Here is a 23,381-nt window from a genome sequence, read left to right as displayed (position 1 = left end):
TAATAACTCTGTGCTCTGTACAGTGCGTTTGGGTGTGCTCCGTGTGCAATTTCCTGGCAGTCATAAATTAATTAAAAGTAGACAGGAACCACGGAAAAAGAAAGTTCTCCCTTTTTCTCCCCCTCCCCCTTTCTTTTTCTGCGGGTAAATAGCTACTTCCTTTGTTCCTGGCTGCACGATTTCATTTCTGCCATTATTGTCCTCATTGTTCTCTGAAACAGGAGGGGTCTGGGCCAGGAGCAGCAAGGTCTCAGCTAATGACGGGAAGTCTTTAAAGTTTGCGCTGCATTTCATCTTCTCTGTGGGAGTTTTAGGACGTATCCAGTGTTTGATCCCCACCGCGCAACTTTGCTTCTAGTTAATTAACAGATCCCCCATTACACACTCTCATCTAGAAGCACATGGGAGGCCTATTGGGAGGTAATTCAAGGCCAATCTGAGTGATGGCAAGAATTAGAGAAATCAGTTGTTTTAGGGCTAATGTTCAGGAAATAAAGATGTCCCATTTTAGAGATCTCATTTGAAATTTTTGATTACTTTCCTTTCTGTTTAAAAAACAAGATAAGGGAATTATTTTGTCCACATAATCTTACCTTGACTATTCAGGGCAGTTTGAACTTAGAACTCTTTATGACTGCATGGAAGAAAAAATGGGGGAAAGAAAGCTACACAGACAATACTATGAGATACAGCAATGCTAACAAGAATTTTGGCCTCTGTTTTATGGTTAGTAGCTTTTTCCTGTCCAGTTGATTAGCCAGGTCACAACTGTCCACAGCAGCTTTTCCAGGACACCTGAGGCAGAGTCACTGGCAGGAACATCTTGGTAGTGGCTCACTTTACACTTGAGGCTAAATCATACTTTGTTCTTGGGTTGCTGCTTTGGTTCCAAAGGTGTCAAATTGATTTACAAATAATAAATAGTAGCTTCAGTATCAGAATCTCGTTCCATTCTTGCCTCTTTCCAGATGAATGTCTAAAATTAAAACAAACTTATCCAAAGTTAGAAGTTGGCATATGAGTGTCAGGATAGAGCCCTGGTGTTTTTCAGTGAGTCTACTATTCCAGAGCACAGGTAGCCCGGGTTTGGGTGGCATTTGAAAGGGGAATGGCATGTTTAATTCCTTACCACTCTACAGTGTCCCCAGCCGTATGAGCAATGACCCCCTTTATCTAATGAATTAGGAGCTACTTCTGCCTTGCAATTCTCAGTTCGACACTTGGCAATGAGAATCAAACCGGGGCTATTTAGTACAGCAGTAAATGGCCCGCCACATTAGCCCCCTGGCATGCTAAGCTATTAGGTTGTTTTACTGTTGTTAAAGTTACATTTGTTAGGTGGAGTTGTTGCCCTTCCACACAAACTCAGCAGTGCTTGATACTGGTGGAGGCAGCACGTGTACGAAACGTGTGCCATGCAGGACCCAAACGGTCAGGCAATGTGGCTCTGCTGCAGATAAGAAGCATTCTTCTGTCTGAAAAAGCAGAAGCGTGGATTATTATGATTAAAAAAGAAGAAGAAAGAAAAGGAGAATGCTGGACAATTGTGGTTTTTGCACTTTGCTCTGACTAAACTAATTACATGGGCTTGATTAACCATTAATTTATAGCAGTTCTTAAGTGAACCACTAATTGTCATAGTGCCATGGAGGAGGAAGGCCAGGGATGAGAGGCACTAAATAAGCTGGTGTGGCTCTCCACAGACCAGCAACCGGTGCTGCACACACACATTAGAGCCGGGCAGCATCCTGAGGAACCAAAAGATTAGCATGGGAATGAAGGAGAAATATTCAGGATGCTTCAACGGTGGTATGTGCATGTGTATGCATGCATGTGTACGTGTACGTGTGTGTGTGTGTGTGTGTGTGTGAGAGAGAGAGAGAGAGAGAGAGAGAGAGAGAAAGAGAGAAAGAGAGAGAGAGACAGAATATTTCTGCAAAGAAAGGAAAATGCCAGTACTATATAGCTCCATGCAGCCAGCTTGCAGGGTTGAGTTGGCATTTGGTAACTTGGTAGCGGCTGCCAGTGTGTGTGTGGTGGGAGAAGAGGGAATAGACAACAAGAAAAACACATAGAGCTTAAAAAAAGATGTAAAATGATTCACTTCATGCCATATGGACAAAAATGTTGTCACAAAAATAAGGCCAAAAAATAGTGCCAGGTTAGACTTTTAGTTCAAAAACATATGTATAATCATCCCCATGAACATGAATTTTAATTAGTATTTTGATAGAGAGAAACCAGATATTTTTTTAACCTGCTCTGTTCTTGTTTTCTGTTCCTCTCCCAGTTTTAGCCTCCATTAAACATTCATATACTGTATGTTTTGTGTCTGTATGAGGAAAATGCCTTATCCCTGGATTGGTGGGAACGCAAACATCTTGGTTTTCTGTGGCATACAAAATATCTTCCCAGTGGAGCTCACAAGCAGTAACTTATTGCTGGGAAATCTAGAGCTCTCTCTGAGCCTTGGGTACACCAGGAAGGAAGGAAGCCATATGCCTTTTCCTTTTGTCAATGGAGGCATCTGCACCCATTTGCTTCCCCTGATCTACTCTTCACACCCATCCACATCTCATCTCCCTGGGATGCCTTTTAAAAAGGAAACAAGTTTAGTCTATATACATATTACTATGTGACAGGGCAGTTTTAGGGAAAAAGGGATAAGATTGCCACTACAGAAGCTGTTTAAAATGGAACACATAACATATTGATACACTTAATAAATGCTTGCATTTTAGTTATTAGTTTTATTCCACCTACATCTGAAAAGGATTTGAGATGACATCACTCATCAGAAGATACTGTGCTGAATCATCTTCCAACAGCAAAGCTCTTTCCCACCTTAAATAAGGTGCTTCGATTAATGCCCTGCATGTGATAATGAGATGCTGTTATAACGAAATGCTTCTATTAGCAATAATTTTGCTGCTTAGGGGGCCACCCACACTTCAGGATATTTTCTCCCTAGAAGAATACAGAGAAATCAGATACTTGAATTACAAATGATACAATGGAATAAAAAATCTGGTATCAAAAATCAGTCAAGTCTTGATGCAACAATATTCACCTATTTCATATTCTTTTTTTTTAAAGATTTTTATTTATATGGGGAGAGAGAGAGAGAGAGAGAGAGAGAGAGCATGAGCATACATGAGCAGCAGGCAGGGACAGAGGGAGATAATCTCAAGCAGACTCCATAATGAGCATGGAGCCTAGCATGGGCTTGATCCCATGACCCTGAGATCATGACCGGAGATGAAACTGAGAGTCTGATGCTTAACTACTGTGCCACCCAGGGGCCCCTACCTGTCTCCCATTCTTTATTAGAATTCCTGAGCTTGCCTCTGAGTATTAGGTGTACTTCATTCTACTTCAAGGGCATGGGTAAAACCGATAGCCTTAGGAAAGGTAAATTTTACTGCCTTCTTGGGGTCCCTCAGGGGTTTCTCAGACTCTTACTTTTTTGCAAACACTAACAAAATACCTCTTTTTTTTTTAAAGATTTTATTTATTTATTCATGAGAGAGACACACAGAGAGAGGCAGAGACACAGGCAGAGGGAGAAGCAGACTCCATGCAGGGAGCCTGATGTGGGACTCCATCCCGGAACTCCAGGATCACTGCCTGGGCCAAAGGCAGGTGCTCAACTGCTAAGCCACCCAGGTCCCTAACAAAGACACTTCTTTTTTCTTTCTTCTTCCCTGAGGAAACTCTGGTCCCTTCAGCAAGAGTGTGACACCTTATAGGCACTTGCTGAGTACACCATCTTGGTTTCTCTGGGCTTGCTGTCTAACCTCTACTCTTTCTCAAAGGCATTAGTCATCATTCCTAATAGCATTTATGACAATAGCAAAGAATATGCTATGGATGCTCGGTGATCTCAAGCCACAAACCAAGACCCATGTCTATCCATTACATTGGGACTGCTACAAAGGTGGTTTTCACATTATGTGTAGGCTGCTCCATTTGGGGAAGAATAGAAAAAGCTATTGCTAAATACACTTGCCTACTTTCAGAATTATAACTCAGGTTTTTATTTTCTAAAAACTATTACCAAGGTTTTGTGCCAGATTGGATTACAGTAGATTCATTCATTCATTCACTCATTGATTAATTCAATCACTATTTTCAAATCCTTAACATGAGTTCTAAATTTAAAGAAAGTTAAGGTTTGTTCTTCGCTATAAATATGTTTGTACACAGGCAAATAGTTCCTGGATTTTATATTTTTAACTTCTAGTTGGTTTAGGTTAATGTCTCTAAAATTCCTCTAAAAGGAAGAAAAAAAATAATATTTCTAAAATGCATTTTCTCTCTTAGTATCAACCAAGACTATTTCATAATTGCTTTTCTAATAGACATTTACATTCAAATTAGGAATAAATTTGAGCTCTAGTGAAAGTATCAAAGGCAATTCAGACTTCCCAGTCCTGCTTCTCTTCCATATGAGAAATAGAGAAGCAACTGACAGCCACAGTAGACTCAAGTAACTTCCTTACTTACCAGTGATTTTCTGGGAATTGTAGGAGGATTTTAAAAAAATACTCATACAGGTTATTAATTACAAAGTTATTTGCAATTTCAAAATACTGTAAATACTCTAAATCCCTGTCCATAAAAGACCTATTGAATAAATGAAAGCATGCTCATATAATGAAGTATCATGCAGTTATAAAAGATAATGAGGAAGATCACTGGGCACTAACATAGAGACATTTCCAGGATGCATTGTTGGTGAAAATTTTAAGAACTTCAAAGAGTGTATATAGAGTCCTTATTTTTCTTTTTTTTAATATTATTTATTTATTTATTCATGAGAGACACAGAGAGAGAGAGGCAGAGACATAGGCAGAGGGAGAAGCAGGCTCGTCACAGGGAGCCCGTTGTGGGACTCGATCCCAGGACTCTGGGATCACTACCTGAGGCGAAGGCAGATGCTCAACCACTGAGCCACCCAGACATCCCAAGTCCTTACTTTTCTATACTTATAATATAGTATACCATATTTTGCACAAGAAAGGTCAAATAAGAATACATATATATTTGCTTATTTTTACAAAACAAGAAATACAGGAGGGATAAGCCAGAATTAAAAAATAATTACATATAATGTGTGGATGGGAATGAATAGAAGGGGTAGGGATGGAAATCTCCTCAGAGTTACCTTTATATGTAATTTTGACTTTGGACCATGCAAAATTGACCATATATATTTGAGAAATAAAAATTAATCAACAAGGAGTGGGAAAATGTCTGTGATGTTTGATACTAACATTGATGGAAAGCTGAATGGTAATTGTTGGTGCTTTGGACTGATAGTCTACTAAAAAACAAAGAGGAAATGAAGGGGAGGCACTTAAGAGATTGATATCAACTGAATTGTGTCTATTAACTGGTATAACTGGTACTTTCCCATTAAATTTATTCCTTAATTATTATTTTTCTTTCATTTCTACAGCTAACAAGAACTGCTTCTTCCTCTCCCATGCTAGTAGTTCTTTTGACAAGAGAGAAAAATAAATGAAACTATTAATAGTTTTCTCTGTTTTGGCAATAATTTGAGCCAATGATGGGATTTTTATATCATGTATTTTCCGAAGAGGATGATACACAATCATTGTATACTCTTTGCCAGTTTCTGAGTCTTTATAATTATTAAAAACATACATTATAGGAAATATTACTTGCTTCCTGAGCCACATTGTTTTTTCTTTTTCTTTCTATTTACTAGAAAAACAATACCAATAATGTACCATTTTCTATTAATACATAATCCTCTCCTTGAAAGTGTAACATGCCTTTGGAGCTAACCTTTTTGGAATTAAGAAAATTGTTATTTTATTTAACTATGGGTTTTCCAGTGAGCCAAATGTTAAAATTTTAAACTTTTTGTTTTTTTTTTCTTTCTCTCTTAAGATTTTATTTACTTGACACACAGAGAGAGAGAGAGAGAACACAAGCGCGGGGGGGGGGGTGCAAGAGAGGGAGAAGCAGGCTCCCCACTGCAGGAAGCCCAATGTGGGGCCAAATCCCAGGACCCAGGACCCTGAGATCATGACCTGAGCCGAAGGCAGGTGCTTAACCAACTGAGCCACCCAGGAACCTCATGAGGTTTACTTTCTTTATCTGTGTAGAATTTGTGGTCAGTTCAGTAAAAATTTATTGGCACCTACTTTGTGTCTAGCACTTGATTAGTTCCTTTTACTCAATGACCTTCTACTCAAATAGGCAAAATTTCATAGAATTTCACAAAGTGCTAGCAGTCTGAGAATTACACACACTGCATAGATAGAAAGCCAGAAGATGTCTAGAGCCATGTATAAAGAACCCTGTGTGTTTCTAATGAGAATGAAAGGAATTTGCTAAGCCTAAATAGCCTCTGTTTAGTTCTAAGTCAGTGATCACGATATTAAAGAAAGTTGTACCATTACACATATGAGTGCTTTTCATCATTCAGTGACATAGTGAAAAAAAAAATAACTAAGTAGAAACGTCAGTTCCCCATATCAAAAGCTATGAAATATAAGTGCTCCCAGCCAAAGAAGGCAAGATCTGGAATTTTTTTTTAAATGTGGATATATAGAATAAATATGCAACCCTCCTGATAATGTTGGCTGATGAAATGAAATTCACCAACTGTAATTCTGGCACAGAGAGACACACATAGTGCCCGCATGCACACACACACACACACACACACGCACATACACACACACACCCTCGGCATATCCTTAATCATTTGCTATCTTATTTACATTTCATTTGCTAGAGTAAATTCTATCATTTGAACTTTAAAAAAATGTATTTCAATATTACTTAGGGAAAAATAGGAAATAATGTGATTGGCTTTCAAATAGCTTATTACCATTCAAATACTCTCAAGATAAATTATATTAAAGGGAAAAAAAAGAAAGAAACCCTGTTTCAGCTTCCGAAACATTCTAAATGGAGACTTAGCTCTAAGTAATCAAAATTGCTTTAGTTGTGCAGAGCGGCATTAAAAGCCTTGTCCACTAATTGAGTGAAGCAGTGCTACTGGAGCAGCCTTGTCCCCTCATTAGATGATCTTGCAGGCACTGTTTGTCATTCTGGGTTGCCGGGCTCAATCTAACAGTACTGCTGGCTCAAATTAGTGGTAATTCATTATGACACAGTATGTCCTTCTGTGAAACAACAATATGAAGCCCATGGGGCATCTGTCTGCCACTACTACTTCTTTATCACATTCCTCCCACTTCAGTTCAAGTAACCACCTTTGCATGAACCTTCTAACTTCTTTATCTAACTGGTGATTGGGGATACAATTTGACTGAAGCATTGCATCCCCTTCCCCTCCACCAATGTTACAGAGCGAAAAAGGATGGGTATCACACAACAGGCCAAGTCAGTCTGGAAAATGATGCCATGTTTTGAAGGAAGCAAAGTGTACTTGTGTATATGTGAGTGCAAGGACTTCTTTTTGAATACAAATATTTCCCTTGTATCAAATCATAGAGGCTATTAATAGAACATATTGTGATAGAATGTTCATAAATGCCGCATAAATCCAAAGAGAAGGAAATTTTTCTGACTATGTGAGTTTGGTTACTCAACACATTTGGAGGGAAACTTCATGTTTATATGATGAGCATTGCTGTTCAAAATGAGACTTTTCTACTCATGGGTAGGTGGAATCCTGTCTCTAGGGGAAAGTTCCATCAGTGATGCGATTGGACACTTCCTCTTACCAACTCTAAATTGTGTGTATCAGTTAGTTCATTGTGTCAATTCAGATCATTTGTTCCATCTCTGGAAGAATGACTAAATTCAACTGATAAAGAATGTCTAAACCATGTTTAGATAAAGCTTTTCCTCTGAAATCCTTAAATTGCCTATGGATGTGGAAAAGTTCGCACTTATTGACTGTTGACTCTACTGTGTTGGAAGCGATGGTGCTTAGTCAGTATGAGGTACAGGACAGTAGTGCACCCACTGTTTTCCCAAGGCTGAGCCTAATCTCACTGCAGGATATCTACTCCATGCAATATGGGCCTGGTGGGATTTTAACAGCATTAAAAGCCTACCTACTTCCACACCATTTATCGTTTGAAATTCCACAATTAGACTCATTCTTTTGGATTATAGTTTTATAAAGAAGGAAAAAAAACCCTTTTCTTGACATAATCTGATTGCTTAAACTGGTTAATATATTACTATTCATTATTAGTAATCATTTATTCATTTATCTAATATTTAACTCTTTACCTTCATAAAACACATCCTAGCAAAATCCTTCAGTTCAGCAGTAGTCCTCATTACCCCATTTTACAAAATTCTTCCATAAAATATAGATATATCTGTTTTTACATCGTAGTTCTTAATGTGTCTTGACTGAATTCCTGCTTTCTTCACAAATTGGCTTCATCCATATTCAGTTTCACAACTTCAGTGAATAGCAACTCCCTCCTGTTTGCCCATTCCAAATACCTGGGAGTCATCCTTTGACTTCTAGCTTTCACTCACATCCGTATCTATGTCACTGGTAAATCCTATCTGCCAAAATATATATTCTGAATTTATACCATTACCATTTGGCTCAAGATAATGCCAGCTGTTGCCTGGAATATCAAAATAGGCTCTTTACACCTACCTTCAGTCTATTTATAGCATAGCTCTGAAAATAAGTGGGAGCATTTTTAGTTCAGAAGGTCTGGGGATTTAGAGATGCTAAATGATCAACCATGGGCTTGATGGTCAGGGCAAAGAGAAATTGCCTACCCAAAATACCAATAGCAACCCCATTGAGAAGTGCTGAGCCCATTAAAAACCTAAGTCACAGAATGTTCCACTTTTGCTCAAACCCCTTCAATGGCTGCTATTTTTTTTTCTGAGAATAAAAGCCAGTATTATTACAATGGCCTACAAGGCCTTACACAACCCATCTTTGACTCTCCCTTATATCTGATCTAATTTCCTGTTCATTCTCATTCATTCCCTGCATTACAGCCACTCTGAAAATACAGTCATTCTGACATGCTATTCTCACTGCCTGAAAAATTCTTTCCTCACTATGCATGTCTTACTCCTTCACCTCCTAACTCAAATGTCTTCTTTCTTGGTTACCCAGTTGAAGAGACTCTGCTAATTATTATTTATTATAATATATATTATTATAGTATATAATATAGTAGTATAGTATAGTATATATATATAGTATATAGTATATAGTATAGTATATATAGTATAGTAGTATATATTATACTACTAATATTTGTAGTATAATAAAGATATATAGTAGGTGCTCAATAAGTAGTTTTTGAATGAATGGATTTTAGCTTATAAAAACCTTAGGCAGTTTTCCATTAAAGAAACGAGACTTTAAAAGCTAACAGGCTAGTAGATTTGTCAAGCCTGTCATACATAGCTTAGTAAAGAGACAAATTTTGACCTGTCCTTATGAATACATTTATTTATTCATTTGCTAAGTATTTAACTTTAATTAGGCACTGTTCTAGGTGCTAGAGGTAATGAAGAAAAGTAGGTAAAGTAATGAAGAAAATAGGTAAGGTCATAAAGCAAACTAATTTTAGAGATAGTAAGTGCTAGGAATGCCTGGGTGGCTCAGCAGTTTAGTGCCTACTTTTAGCCCAGGGCATGTTACTGGAGTCCCACATTGGGCTTCCTGCAGGGAACCTGCTTCTCCCTCTGCCTATGTCTCTACCTCTCTTTCTGTGTCTCTCATGAATAAATGTATAAAATCTTAAAAAAAGATAGTAAGTGCTATACAGAAATAAAAGGAAGAAGGGAGTAGTTATAGGTAGCGGGGGTGTGGCCTCCAATTCTTATGTTTTTCCCACTGTAAACTGATTTTAATAATTACTTTATTTGACACATTAGCAAATACTTAAAAATAAAATGAAGTGGGGAATTAATACAGAGACAGCTATATTTTGAAGAGGTATATGTTGTCTATTAGAAAGAAAATGGATTATGATGTCAGACAGTCTTAGGTTCAAGTCCCAGATCTGCCACATGCTTACCATGTAACCAACCATAGACAATTAAGTTCAACTCAGTGTTCTCATTGGTTAAGTATTAATAGTGCATACTTAGAGGTGTCTGTGAAGTAAGGAGACAATGTAGATAAGGTATCTAAGACATAGTAAAATAAGTCAATAAATGGTTCTTTAAAAGACTTTTGGCTACTACACAGAAAATGGACCTGGATAGGAAGCCTAAGAGGGCATCTGTGTGCTGAGGAGAAAGATTAGGTTATTATGAGATCAGATTATTATGAGGTGCCAACTCAGAACCTTCATAAAAATCCTTTCTTTCCACCACTTAAATAGCAATATACAATTCTACTATTCCTAGGAAAGTTTTGTTATTCTATTTGATAACCTTTTGGTTATTATGAAAGTTACATAATTTATTGATGAGATGTTTAGAAAATGTAGATGAGCAAAAGAAGAAAGTAAGAAGTCCCTGTAATTGTAAAATTAACATTGTAACATTTTGACATTATCCTTTGGGTCATTTTCTTTTTTTCTTTAAGGTCAATTTTATAGCGTGTGTGTGTGTGTGTGTGTGTGTGTGTGTGTGTGAGATTGGTTATATAACTACAGATCTTCTGCCTATTAAACCAAATTAATATTTTAAAGCATTAATATTTTGGAATAAGATTAGTGTTTTGGACTTTTGGATGCGGGAATCACAGGAATGTGTATATGGATCAGGACTCAGCTAATTACTAAGCCTCATTTTCTTGAGCTGATTAGTAGGGAAAGGATCCATGGTTTAGTTAAGCAGTGCCCTATTGTTAGCCATTTGGACTCATGCTTCATATATATATATATATATATATTGTTTTTAGAAGTATTTCCTCAGGGTATAATCTCAAATAAATTTACATATGAATATGTGTAAGATTGCTAGCATATAGGATCCAAATACTTTTTTACAATATATGAACCATTTTCAGCTTCACTAACCACATATGAAAACCTCTTTTTACCATTCCTTTCCAGCATGAGTTTTTATAATAAAAACTTGTGCTAATTTGGTAAAAATTAATAATTGGATACTTCCATATGTATGCTAACTTACCATTTGTGGGTCCTGTGAAATGAGAAGTTCTTCAGTATTCCTTGGAGAGTTACAAAGGACCTCACTTGAGAAGGTAAAATAATTAGGCTAATTCTTGAAGGTGAGTAGATAGAGAAGAATGGCACAACATGCACAAATTGTCCCATGTGTAGATTTTGGGATGGGAGAAATGAGAACGACTAAAGAACTTACCATAGTCAAAGTAATAGAAAAACAAGAGTGTAGAGAAGGACAATATCTAGGGAAATGGAGGGGAAGGGACAGATTTTATAGATTTTTAAGAGATGGGATGAGCATGATTCAATGGCCAATTAGCTGTGGACGGCGATGGAGTCTTATAAGGAATTTTAACTAAATAATTCTAATTTTATATAAATCGCTCCTTTGTTCAACATTTTCTGAATTCAATTAAATTTAAAAACTCAAATTACAGCAAAAACTATCCCTATTTACATATTAGATATAGGTAGGCAACCATTGTTTTGTATTTCGGCATGCTACACCATGCATACATGTCCTTTCCTTTGGAGGAACTGCTTGTTCATTCTCTGCCCATGACAAAGGTACATGATACAGTCCTAGCCAATCATAGAACTTCATCCTGCAGGCCACTATAAATGATATAAAGAAAAGCCCTAGTTTTTCCAATATGCAAATATGAGTAATCTTCCCTTATGACATTTTGTCTTCCTGTTGAATGGTAATTAAAATACTGTACAGTTTTGCTGTGGCATGAAAGATTATAATAAGAGTAATAAAATGTTGTAACACTGATTGAATATCTACAGTAATACTCAATGATGTTCAATGGACTAGGCACTCTTGCACTTGACAAGCATTAACTCATTTAATACTACTAAGCACCCTATAAGGCATACATTATTATAATTCCCTTTTAAAAGATGAGAAAATAAATGAAGACGTAAAGTAACTTTCCAGTGGTCATGAATAAATGCTGGAGATGGGAAGCCAGACTTAACAATTTCTCAATAGAGGAAATGAGGTATTTTTATTCATTATGTTAAGGAATGTTACTAAGAAGTAAACATCTTTTCTATAATGTTTGACTTTATTTGCAATTATTTAGAATTTCCTGGGAACAAACTATTATTTATCTTCTTTTTACTTAATAATTATTTAGTTAGCTTGCTAATCAACTACCTAAATGCTATTTCCAATTGGTGATAATGATGATGCTCTATTTTGTGTATCTGGTAGGAATCATCTCACATTTTATCACTGGAAATTCCTACTTTATAATTTTTCACCTTAATTAATCTATTTATACACATGATGATATCTGCTGTACTGTTAACTTCTAAAGTGCAGAATCCATGTGTGATTAATCTTCTTAGCCTTCAGAGTAGGCCAGAAAAGAGAAATTAATGTTTATTTTGGGGTTCTGTAAACTCATTAGTTCAATTAATTATCACCTTAAAAGATGAGAGAGCTAAGGTTGAACCACCTATAAGTCAAAGCCTGAACTCATAGTCAATTCTAGATAATCCCATAACACATGTACTTTTTATCTTTGTATTTTACCTTATAACATAATCTATATCTTATGATAAATACTTTTTGTGGAATAAATGAGTGGATAGATGGCTGTTTTTCAGCAAATCTCCAACTTAAGTCAAAGCGATGTGTGCACCCACTTTAGAGAAGATAAGGGACCCTTATTTAAATTTCAGTGGCAGAAAATATATGTGAATAGTCAAAACATGTATTAAATAAAGAGATTAGTCACTGTCGTTTGTATAACTGGAATGGTCAAGCTGCTTAGTCATATGACTTACCATTATGAAACTGAGTAAATGTGAGATAGTTTTACAGAATAATGTAGCCTGTATTTTTTTAATGAATTCATATTAAAATTAAAAGTTAGGGATCCCTGGGTGGCGCAGCGGTTTGGCGCCTGCCTTTGGCCCAGGGCGCGATCCTGGAGACCCGGGATCGAATCCCACGTCGGGCTCCTGGTGCATGGAGCCTGCTTCTCCCTCTGCCTATGTCTCTGCCTCTCTTTCTCTCTCTGTGACTATCATAAATAAATAAAACTTAAAAAAAAATATTAAAAAAAAAAAGTTAAATAGGAAGTATTGGGAAACTTCAATTTTATGTTACTGAAATTTGATATTTTTAAGTATATATATTTCTTCATATAATTATTTAGTTTTGTTTGGCAAAGTTTTATAACAGTCATTCTTAAATATTCTAAAATCATTAAAGTATCTATATGATTTCCAGCTTCTAACAAATTATATTCTGAACTACCACCATAGTTTGGATTAAAAAATTTTTCCCTTCACTACCAGTACTGATAAAGTGACAATTATACTTGGATTATATTATAATACTTGAACTTTGTTGAAAGATTAATCTCTGAAGAATAGTTTAAAAGTAGAATATCTTCTTATTATTTTATTGTTGGTAATTAAACTTGGCCTGGCATTAATGTTATGTGTCAAGAAATAGTGTATAAAATATAAAATATTTTTTGTATTATCTTAACATGATTAGATTTTTTAAGGCAGATGTGGGTACTTTTTAAAAAAATGGGAACAAAATTATATTAATGTATCTTTGCTTTATATTGTGTGATTTGTTAAAAACTTTTGTTGAGGTAGAGTTTATATACTTTACAATCTACTCATTTAAAGCATGCAATTCAGTGTTTTTTAGTAAATTCAAGGGGCTGTTTATCATCACAATATAATTTGAGAACATTTTAATCTGACAAAAACTCTATATTCAGCAACAGTCTCTCCCTACTCCAAATCTGATTGCTCTGTAACTCTAGGTAATCACTAACGTGTCACTGTGTCTCTGCTCTATGTCTCTATAGCTTTACCTATTTTGAGCATTTCTTATAAATGGAATCATACAATATATGTTCTTTTGTTACTGGCTTCTTTCTTTTGATATGCTTTCAAGGTTCATCCCTGTTGTAATGTGTACTTTATTCCTTTTTATGGCTGAATAATATTCCATTGTATGGCTGTACCTAAATTTTGTTTATTCACTCATCACTCATCGATTGATGACATTTAAATTGTTGCTGCATTTTGGCTCTTATAAATAATGCTGCTATAAATATTCATGTACAGTATTTAGATAGACAAACATATGTTTCATTTTCTTTTATGGACATACATGGGTGAAATTGTGGGGTCATATAGTAACTTTATATTTAACCTTTTAGGAACTGCCAAACTATTTTCCAAAGCACCTGCAGAATTGCTAGATCATACAGTTACTTTATATTTGATCTTTTAGGAACTGCAAACTATTTTCCAAAGCACCCTCAGTTTGATGTAAAGTTTCTCTACAATCTCATCAGCATTTATTATTACCTATCTTTTTTTTATTAGACATCCTAGGGGATATAAAGTGGTATATCACTGTGGTCTTGGGTTGCATTTTCCTAGTGGCTAATGATGTTAAGTATCTTTCATGTGTTATTTGGCCATTTATATATCTTCTCTGTGGAAATGCCTATTCAGATTCTTTGTCCATTTTTAATTAGGTTGTTTAACCTTTTATTATAGAGTTGAAAGAGTTCTTTGTATATTCTGGATATAAGTCCTTATCAGATGTATGATTTGAAAATATTTTCTCCCATTCTGTAGTTTGTCTTTTTAACTTTTTTTAAATTGCTCCCGAGACAAAAACATGTTCAATACTTTCTTGATTGTGTACTTTGAAGCACAAAGTTTTTATATTTTGATGTAATCCAATTTATCAGTTTTTTTTTAATTGCTGGTCTTATCTGTTGGTGTTGTGTCTAAAAAACCATTGTCAAACTCAAGGTTATGAATATTTGTGCTTTCTCCCAAGAGTTTTATAGTTTTTACTCTTACATTTAGTAATATCCATTTTTTTTTAGTAATATCCATTTTGAGTTATTATTATTATTTTTTTTTGCATAGTATTGTGGTAGGAGTCCTGTTCCATTCTTTTGCATATGGATATCCAGTTGTTCCCCAAACCATTTGTTGAAAAGACTGTTAGGTTCCAATACTAATTTCTCAGATGTTTAGTGGGTGTTCTATCATTCAGTTCAATATGACACTATCTGGATTTAGCATCAGATCCTAGAAATTGAAGAGTAAGGTCCCCAATGACTGCCCTTACTTCAGAAGGTAACTGCAATGAACACTTCTGTCAGACAGAATTGGCCACAAATTTGGGAGTTCTCACAACACTCCCTCAGCTTCAGTAATTCCCTAGCATGACTCATAGAACTTATAAAACTGCTATATTTTTTATTATAAAGGATTCAACTGAATAGCCCAGATGAAGATATGCATAGGATAAGTCTAGTCAGGTCTTGAGTACAAGAGTTTCTGTTTTTGTGGAGTCAGGGTATATGACCCTCCCATATATCAGTATGTTCACCAACCAGGAAGCTCTTCAAAACTCATTGTTTAGAGCTCCTCTTGAGGTTTCATTACATAGGCATGATTGATTAAATCATTAACCTTTTGATTAAACTCAGTCTTCAACCTCTCTCCTCTCCTCAGAGTTTGGGGTAGTAATGTTCTGGAAAGTTCCAGTCCTCAAATCACATGATTGCTTTTTTTTCACAACCTCTCCCATCCAGAAGCTATCTAGGGGCACAGTTAGAGGAGTGAAGTCATAGCATAACAAAGGCATGCCTATTGTTCAGAGAAATCCAAAAGTTTTTGAATCTCTGTGCTAGGAATCAGGAGCAAAGACCAGATTTATTTTCTTTCTCTCTGTTCCTTTCCGTGTTTCTGTGTTTCTGTCTTTTTTCTTTCTTCCTTCCTTTCCTTCCATCCCTTCCTCCCTTCTTACCTTCTTTCCTCCCTCGCTTCCTTTCCTTCCTTTCCTTCGTCTCCCTCTACCCTTCCTTCCCTCCTTCCATAATTGTCCCTTCCTCCATTGTCTTGGCAAGAGTGTCAAAAACCAAATGACCATAAATGTCAGGGTTTATTTCTGTACTCTCAATTTCATGCCATTCATTGATTTATATTTTTATCCTTATGGCAGTACCACACTGTCTTGATTGCTATAGCTTTGCCTTAAGTTTTGAAGTTAGGAACTTTGCATTCCCCAGCTTTTTTCTTCTTTCTCAAGATTGTTTTAACTATACTGGTTCCCTTGATTTCCATATGAATTTTAGGATCAGCTTGTCAGTTTCTACCAAAAAAGCCATCTAAAATACTGCTGGAGGTTGTGTTGAATCTATAAGTCATTTTGGGAAGTCTTTTCATTTAAGAATATCAAGTTTTCTGATCCATGAATGTGGCATGTCTTTCCATCTTCTTAGATATTATTTTGTTTCAATGGTATTTTAGTTTTAAATGTAAAAGACTTCCACTTCTGTTACTAAGTTTACATTTAAGTATTTTCTTTTTTTTTTTTTTAAGATTTTGTTTATTTATTCATAGAGACAGAGAGAGAGAGAGAGAGAGATAGGCAGAGACACAGGCAGAGGGAGAAGCAGGCTCCATTCAGGAAGCTCAACGTGGGACTCGATCCCGGGTCTCCAGGATCACACCCCAGGCTGCAGGGGGTGCTAAACCACTGCACCACTAGGGCTGCCCTATTTTGTTTTTTTTTTTTTTCTATGCTATTGTAAATAGAATTGTTTTCTTAATTTTATTTTTAAAATTGCCATTGCTAGTATACAGAAATTTAATTGATTTTTATGTATTAATAAAGTATCCTACAACCCTACTGAACTATTTTTAGTTCTAATAGTGTGTTTAGTGAATTTCTCTGGATTTTCAAATAAAAATAATGTTATCTACAAATAGATGGTTTTACTTCTTCCTTTTCAATCTGGATCTTTTTTATTTCTTTTTCTTTATTAACAAACCTGGCTGTAATTTCCAATACAATACTGAATAGAAATGGTGTGAGTAGAGACATCCTTGTTTTATTCCAAGATCTGGGGTAAAGCAGTCAGTCTTTTACAATTAAGTATAATAGTTACAGTTTGTGTTTGTTTTTTTTTTTTGGAGATGCTCTGTATTAAGGAAGTTTTCTTGTTTTGCTTATTTGTTGAGTGTTTTTATCATGAAAAGGTGTTGGATTTTTGTCAAATGTTATTCACATCTATCGAATAATTGCATTATTTTATATTTTATTAATATAGTATGTTCCATTTTTTGATATTTAGATGTTACACCACTTTTATATTTCTATGATAAATCTGAGCAGGTCTTTCTTGGTGTATGATTTTTTTACTGTTCTATACACTTTTAAAGAACTTAGGTACTCTAGAAGTCACCCAAAATTATTGAGACTTTTAAAAATGAAAAGCCTTAATAAAAAAATAATCCAAAGTATGCAAGTAGTCTGGTTCTAGATCACCTCCAAACCTCTGGTTATAGTATGTTAGACCAATATTCTAGAAGTAGAATTCTGTTTTCCTTAAAGTACTTTTTAAAGTCTTTTTAAAGTAGTGACCACATAATCCAGTTGATGACACAGGTAACTCCACCATCCCAGGGCAGAAAATATATGTAGTTTATATTTATGCAATTTAAGAATTGTGTTGCAATGTCACAAGAATCAATAATAAATGTTTAAACATTTTGAAATGATAGAACTAAACACTTTGGGGGCTAAAGCTTAAAAAGGTCGAATAGTTGATGAATTTATCCTTATAAAAATTATTCTACATCTATAAGTAAATGAAAAAAATTATGATAAAATAGTTATATGTATTAATTTTGGGGAGATTTTTGGAAAATAAGGCTTATCTATGTAAGAGGTTAAATAAATCTCCAAAGACATAGCTCTTCTGTCATAGGGCTGATGATTAAATCCTGGTCTTTGGAGTGCTGGGTGACTCAGTCAGTTAGGCATCAAACTCCTGATTTGAGCTTAGGTCATGACCTCAGGGTTGTGAGATGTAGCCCTGAATCAGGCTCTGCACTAGCCATAGGGCCTGCTTAAGAATCTCTTTCTTTCTCTGCCCCTCCCCCTTCCCTCTCTAAAAACAAAACAAAAGAAAACAACCCCCCAAAAACAGACCTGGTCTTTATGACACTGGAGTATGAATGTGAAAGAACAACTGGGTATAAATAAATAATGTGTTTCTGCTTTTATTTTGCTGTTTTTATTCATACTGTTTTTTACATAGAAATTATAGAATGAGTTTGTAAACTTTTATTATTTTTTTAAAGATTTTATTTATTCATGAGACACACAGAAAGAAAGGGGCAAAGACATAGGCAGAGGGAGAGGGAGAAGCAGGCTCCCTGCAGGGAGCCGGGTGCAAGGACTCAATCCCGGTACTCCAGGATCAATCCTGGTACTCCAGGATCATGCCCTGAGCTGAAGGGAGATGGTGCTTAACCACTGAGCTATCCAGGCATCGCTGTAAACGTTTATTCTGATACGCTTTATTGTCCTAATGTAACGTAGCACTGTGCCCTAATAAGTAATAGTCTGTATTTAATAAATCTTAGTCCCCATTTGGATGTTTTCCATAAAGTTCTGTAGCTGAAGTAATGTTGCCTTATACGTATATTTTAAGTTAACCATCAAGTTAACCTATAAAGAAGGTTACAATTGTTTTTTTCTTTAAAACGAGGCTCAGGGTTACATATTCATACATGTGCTTCCATGAATGAATTAATAATGCAAAGATTTTTAAAAGCAATTTAATTGATACAGCTCCAAAATAACTGGTCCACATTTTTACATTTCAACTGTTATTATCTTAACTATCATTTACAAAATTTATTTTTTAGTTGTTCTTCCATTATTCATTCATCAACCACTAACTGGCAGTCTTATGTTGCTGTGTGGCTGTGAATCTTATCTTGAAAAAATTATTATGGTGAAATTATTTAATATTTCTTCCAAAGTTTTGTCGTAGAAACTTTGTTTAACTCTATGATGCTTGATTTTTTCACCTATTTTAAGAATTACTTTGATTTCTAACTACTTTTCTTTCCTGTGTTTTTTTCAGCTTTACAAGAAATAGATAACATCAAGGACATCGGGAGTGGGAGAGATTGGACAGGGAGACTCAGCAGGTCAGGACATTTGTGTTATCATTTGCTGATCATTCTTTTGCCATCAATCCTAGAGTTCTCAAGTCTCTTGCCACTTGTTTATTTCTTGGACATGCTTACTTGGTATGTTCTCAGTTTTGCAAATCATGACTAACGCCTTCATATAAAAAGTCTAGCATTTGAGTATCCTTTTTTAGGATTTGAAAATTAAAACATAATTTAAATGAATTTTCAAGAATAGAAGAAAATTTTTTACCTAATAAGTTATATAAATACCTTGATTTCTACTATTCTTACATAAATTGTTTTGAATGATGATTTCTTGATTACTTTTCCAGAAACAAAACTTTAAACATATAAAATATTATTGATTATAGTAATATTTAGTAATGGTCATAACACTTGGGTCATGAAGGTTGTTTCCTTTCTTTACTGTTCTATTCTCTGGGCTTGGATCCACCCTAAAAGCTCTGGACACTTTAGAGTCCATCTGTTTGCTTATACTAATCTTAACTACTGAATGTTGACTACTATGTGTAAAATGAAGGTTAATTAAAATGCAATTTCTAATGGAAAGATCCAAGCAGTCACAGGGTCTACTATGAACATTTGTCACCATTGTGGAATGTGTCACATTCCTCAGTAAGCTGGAACCATGCTGGCCTTTGGGGTGTCCATTGCCCTGAGTGTCCCCATATGTTACTAATGGTTTCATGTTCACTTCCTGCTTCAGAGAAGTCTCACAGTTGTCTTAAACAGTGATTACATCTCTGAGCACAATTGTTTAGCTATTTATAGAAGCTTGGGAATCCTTTACCTCTGTGTCATGCCTATCACTTCCACAATTCTCCTGGAATTTAACTTAACTCCTCTGCATACCAACTTCTATTGGGTTTTTCAGTGTTCATCACACAGAGGGATAAATGCTTTTGTACTTCAGTCTGATCACATCTCTTCTAGTAAAAAGGCTTTTTCAGAAAGGAGCTAAACTTAAAGTTCTTCTGCCTGGATAATCCAGGGATTTAGTTATTTCCTAGCATTAGCATTAGAGACCAGACAGATTGTTATTTTTATGTATTGAGAGAACACTAGTCTCCAGCTTAAAGGAGAGATAATTTCAAGTATATTTTGATGCAATGCATCTGCTCAAGTCTCTGTTCTTAACTAAATTAGGTAAGAGTCCCTCAAAAATATGTATTTAGAATGATATGCTTAAGTGATTGGGCTTTTAAGTATAACTCCACTGATTCTTGCAGCTTTGAGATTTCCTTTGGGCAATACTCTCATAGTTTTCTGGTGGTAAACAATTCCACATTGTGAGTTGACAAATATTATTAAACTAAACATTAAAAAGAAATAAACTGAAGCCAAAAGTGGTAGGTTTTCTTGACATCCTGCTGAAATGTAAGTATTGACCTTTAATTGAATATACTTGTTGAGTTTTGTATGTTTGGAAGCAAAATAAAAAAGCAGGGGACAAACATCTCATAGATCCCATAGTCTTGGGAGATAGAATCTAATCCAATCTACATACTTTACAAACCTATATTGCTACCTAGTGTGACATGAAATCCTAACAGAGGTGAATCTGTGTTTCTTGACGTGGTGCAGGCCTAATGCATTATGCTGACTAAGAGATTATGGAATACAAACAATTCTGCACACAACATTGTGCACACATTTAAAAAATATCATCATCTGCCATGTCCACCAATTTACAATCTATGGAAAATACAATTGATACTAATACTTGACTTTGGATTGTACTGATATTTGAATAAATTGAGAACTTTAAGCTTTCCTTTTTTTTTTTTTTTTTAACTGTTGTTTCTCTGGAGAAGTTTCCCATTTGGCTGGATGAAATGGAAAGATGATTATTCATTCATTCTTTCATTCATGCAACAGAAGTTCTTATGTTCCTGAAGCTTTAATTTTAGAGGAGGAGAACATAAAGTGAAAATTTAGAGTTGACCCTTGAAAAATGTAGGGGCTTAGGGTGCTAAATTTCATTCAGTTGAAAATCTGCATATAACTTTTGACTCCTTGAAAACTTAACTAATAGTCTACTATTGACTAGAAACCTTACCAGTACCATAAGTAGTCCATTAACACATATTTTGTATGTTACATGTATTATATTCTTTTTTTTACATGTATTATATTCTTATAATAAAGTCAGCTAGAGGAGAGGAAATGTTATTAAGAAAATCATAAGAAAAATACATTTATAGTACTGTATTGTAAAAATTCCACGTATAAGTGGACTCATGCAATTCAACCCCATGTTGTTCAAGAGTCAATGGTGTATGTTAATGGAGATACATACTAAGAAGTAAATAAAACAGAGTAAATAGAGAATGATGGGAGACTATTTCAGATATTATTCTGAATTTCAGATATTATTCAGATATTATGTCTGAGGAAGGTGTTTCTGCTAAGGAGAAAATGAAGCACAAACCTAAGTGGAGAAAAGGAACCATTCAGATATAAATGGGTCAAGAGACACTCCTTATACTTGGTATGTTGAAAGATTGTCAGGAAAGGCAATATAGTAGGAAAAGATTAAGGAATGGACAAGTAAAAGATGACAATGGAAAGAATGATGTGGTGTCTATCATAGAGAGCCTAGTAGATCACAGTGGGACCTTGACTATCATTCTGAGTGAGATGGGATTCACCAAAGGGATTTTAGCCAATAAGAGACATCATATGGCTCACATGTTTTAAGAATCACTCAGACTTACAGGGTATGTAAAGCATTTAAAAAATTTCTCTTTGGATACAGAATATAAATTATGAGTGAAAATAGACTTAAATTAACAACAATCAGGGCAACATTATCTGATCAGGATATTGACTGATGATTGTGTTCTAGGAGCTAATGTTAAATAGTGTAACTCTCATTTTTCTCTTCCATGTCCTTAATTTGCATAATTCTTTTGAATTTGAATCATGTTCTTTGGCAGTGTATAATAACTTATTGTTTTATAATAGGGACATTAATGACCATGATATGTAATATTTAAAAATTATGTGCATCTGATTGTTGTGCATGCTGATTTTCCCATTTGTTTGTCATTTATAATTTCAACCAAAACTACATAGCCTTGTGTAAGTCCACAAACAAGTTATGAATTTTATCTTCCATTTGTAAGAGAAGATGCTTGATATAATGTCATAGTTTTATTACAATTATCACATGATCTGTTAGACTATTTATGATGAGGGGAAATGGAGTATTTAAAAAAAAAAAACTTGTAGGATTTAGAAGGCACAAATTCTGGAACCAGCTTTGAAACTTACCGGCTGACTTGGGGTCTTTAACGTGTTTGCCTAGAAGTGATCAACATTTATGTTATCTCTGTAGTTCCTTTACATTTGTTGACTCAGTGTGCACATACTACATGGCAAATAAAAATTGGTTGAATTAAGAGTCACCTACAGTAGAAGTGACCATGTTTAATATAAATGAGAAAATAAGATTATTTCATATAAATAACAGGAAAATCTCCATATTTATTTTGGTAAAAATTATCAGAGAAGATATTATTGATAGTTGGAAGGAAGAGTCATTTCTAAAATTATCATGATTATCATGTGAAAGAATCAAAGTCGGTATGAGAAAAAGAATTTAAGGGTTACCTTATGTTATCAGTCTTGTGGCAGCAGTTTCCAATTGCCAAATGATAGTTTACCATAAAATTTTCAAACCTTTAAATCAATATATTAATAAAGTATTTTAAAACTATAACTAAGGTTATAGCTAAGCTTAGATTTCAATTATTCAGCTATCAGAATATGCATGCAACAAAAATATAGAGAGACACATATGTGTCTATATATTTGAAAATTTTTATTTATTCTAAATTCTTTTATTTTAATTATAAGAATTATAAGAATCCTTTTTATGATTAAATGAGAAATAAAGAAATTATTCTTTGAATTATATATTGAAGAGGGCATGCCTACCTTAACTTCTCCACACAGACACCTACAAGTCTCCTTGAACCTGGGATGATTCAGGTCCTTTTCTGACATAGGCGGTGCAGGATGTTTTCCTTCTAGAATGGCCAGTTCCTCCACCAATGGTTATGCCTCACTTCTTTTGGCAGCTTCAGAAATGCTGATTCTTCACTCCAGTATTTTTGGCTTCTTTAATGGAAGCTTTAATAGTTAAAGGTGCTCATGTTTCCCACCTCAAAATAAATAAATTGACAAAAACTTCCCTTCCTATTTCTTCCTCCAGCTACCATTCCCTTCCTATACATATTTCCCTGAAGTTTCAACTTCCTGTCTCTG

At 35.0% G+C, this 23,381-nt stretch overlaps 1 protein-coding gene and 1 long non-coding RNA gene across 18 annotated transcripts in view; one reads left to right on the top strand and one right to left on the bottom strand.

The window, feature by feature from the left end:
- Positions 1 to 23,381, top strand: part of SOX5 (SRY-box transcription factor 5) — a 997,462-nt gene that overhangs the window by 316,907 nt on the left and 657,174 nt on the right. For 12 of the 17 annotated variants that reach the window (XM_038577063.1, XM_038577060.1, XM_038577061.1 and 9 more), the window contains one exon: positions 19,037 to 19,103. Coding sequence is in view for 4 of the 17 variants with exons in the window: in XM_038577058.1 (XP_038432986.1) it covers positions 7,364 to 7,442; positions 19,037 to 19,103 (146 nt within the window). In the remaining 13 variants the exon portion in view is untranslated. Of the gene's footprint in view, positions 1 to 7,217; positions 7,443 to 19,036; positions 19,104 to 23,381 lie in introns of those variants that run through there. The other 5 variants (XM_038577058.1, XM_038577057.1, XM_038577056.1 and 2 more) reach the window with 2 other exon arrangements.
- On the bottom strand, positions 600 to 7,070 carry LOC111092870. Its single transcript, XR_005379935.1, has 4 exons — positions 6,869 to 7,070; positions 2,764 to 2,967; positions 1,330 to 1,475; positions 600 to 976 (listed from the first exon to the last, which is right to left on the bottom strand). It is a non-coding gene; the product is annotated as an uncharacterized LOC111092870 (long non-coding RNA).

The sequence above is a fragment of the Canis lupus genome, chromosome 27, assembly GCF_011100685.1.
Source record: "Canis lupus familiaris isolate Mischka breed German Shepherd chromosome 27, alternate assembly UU_Cfam_GSD_1.0, whole genome shotgun sequence".
NCBI lineage: Eukaryota > Metazoa > Chordata > Mammalia > Carnivora > Canidae > Canis > Canis lupus.
Note: the sequence above shows the minus strand (reverse complement) of the source record. Positions and strands in the feature narration are given on the sequence as shown.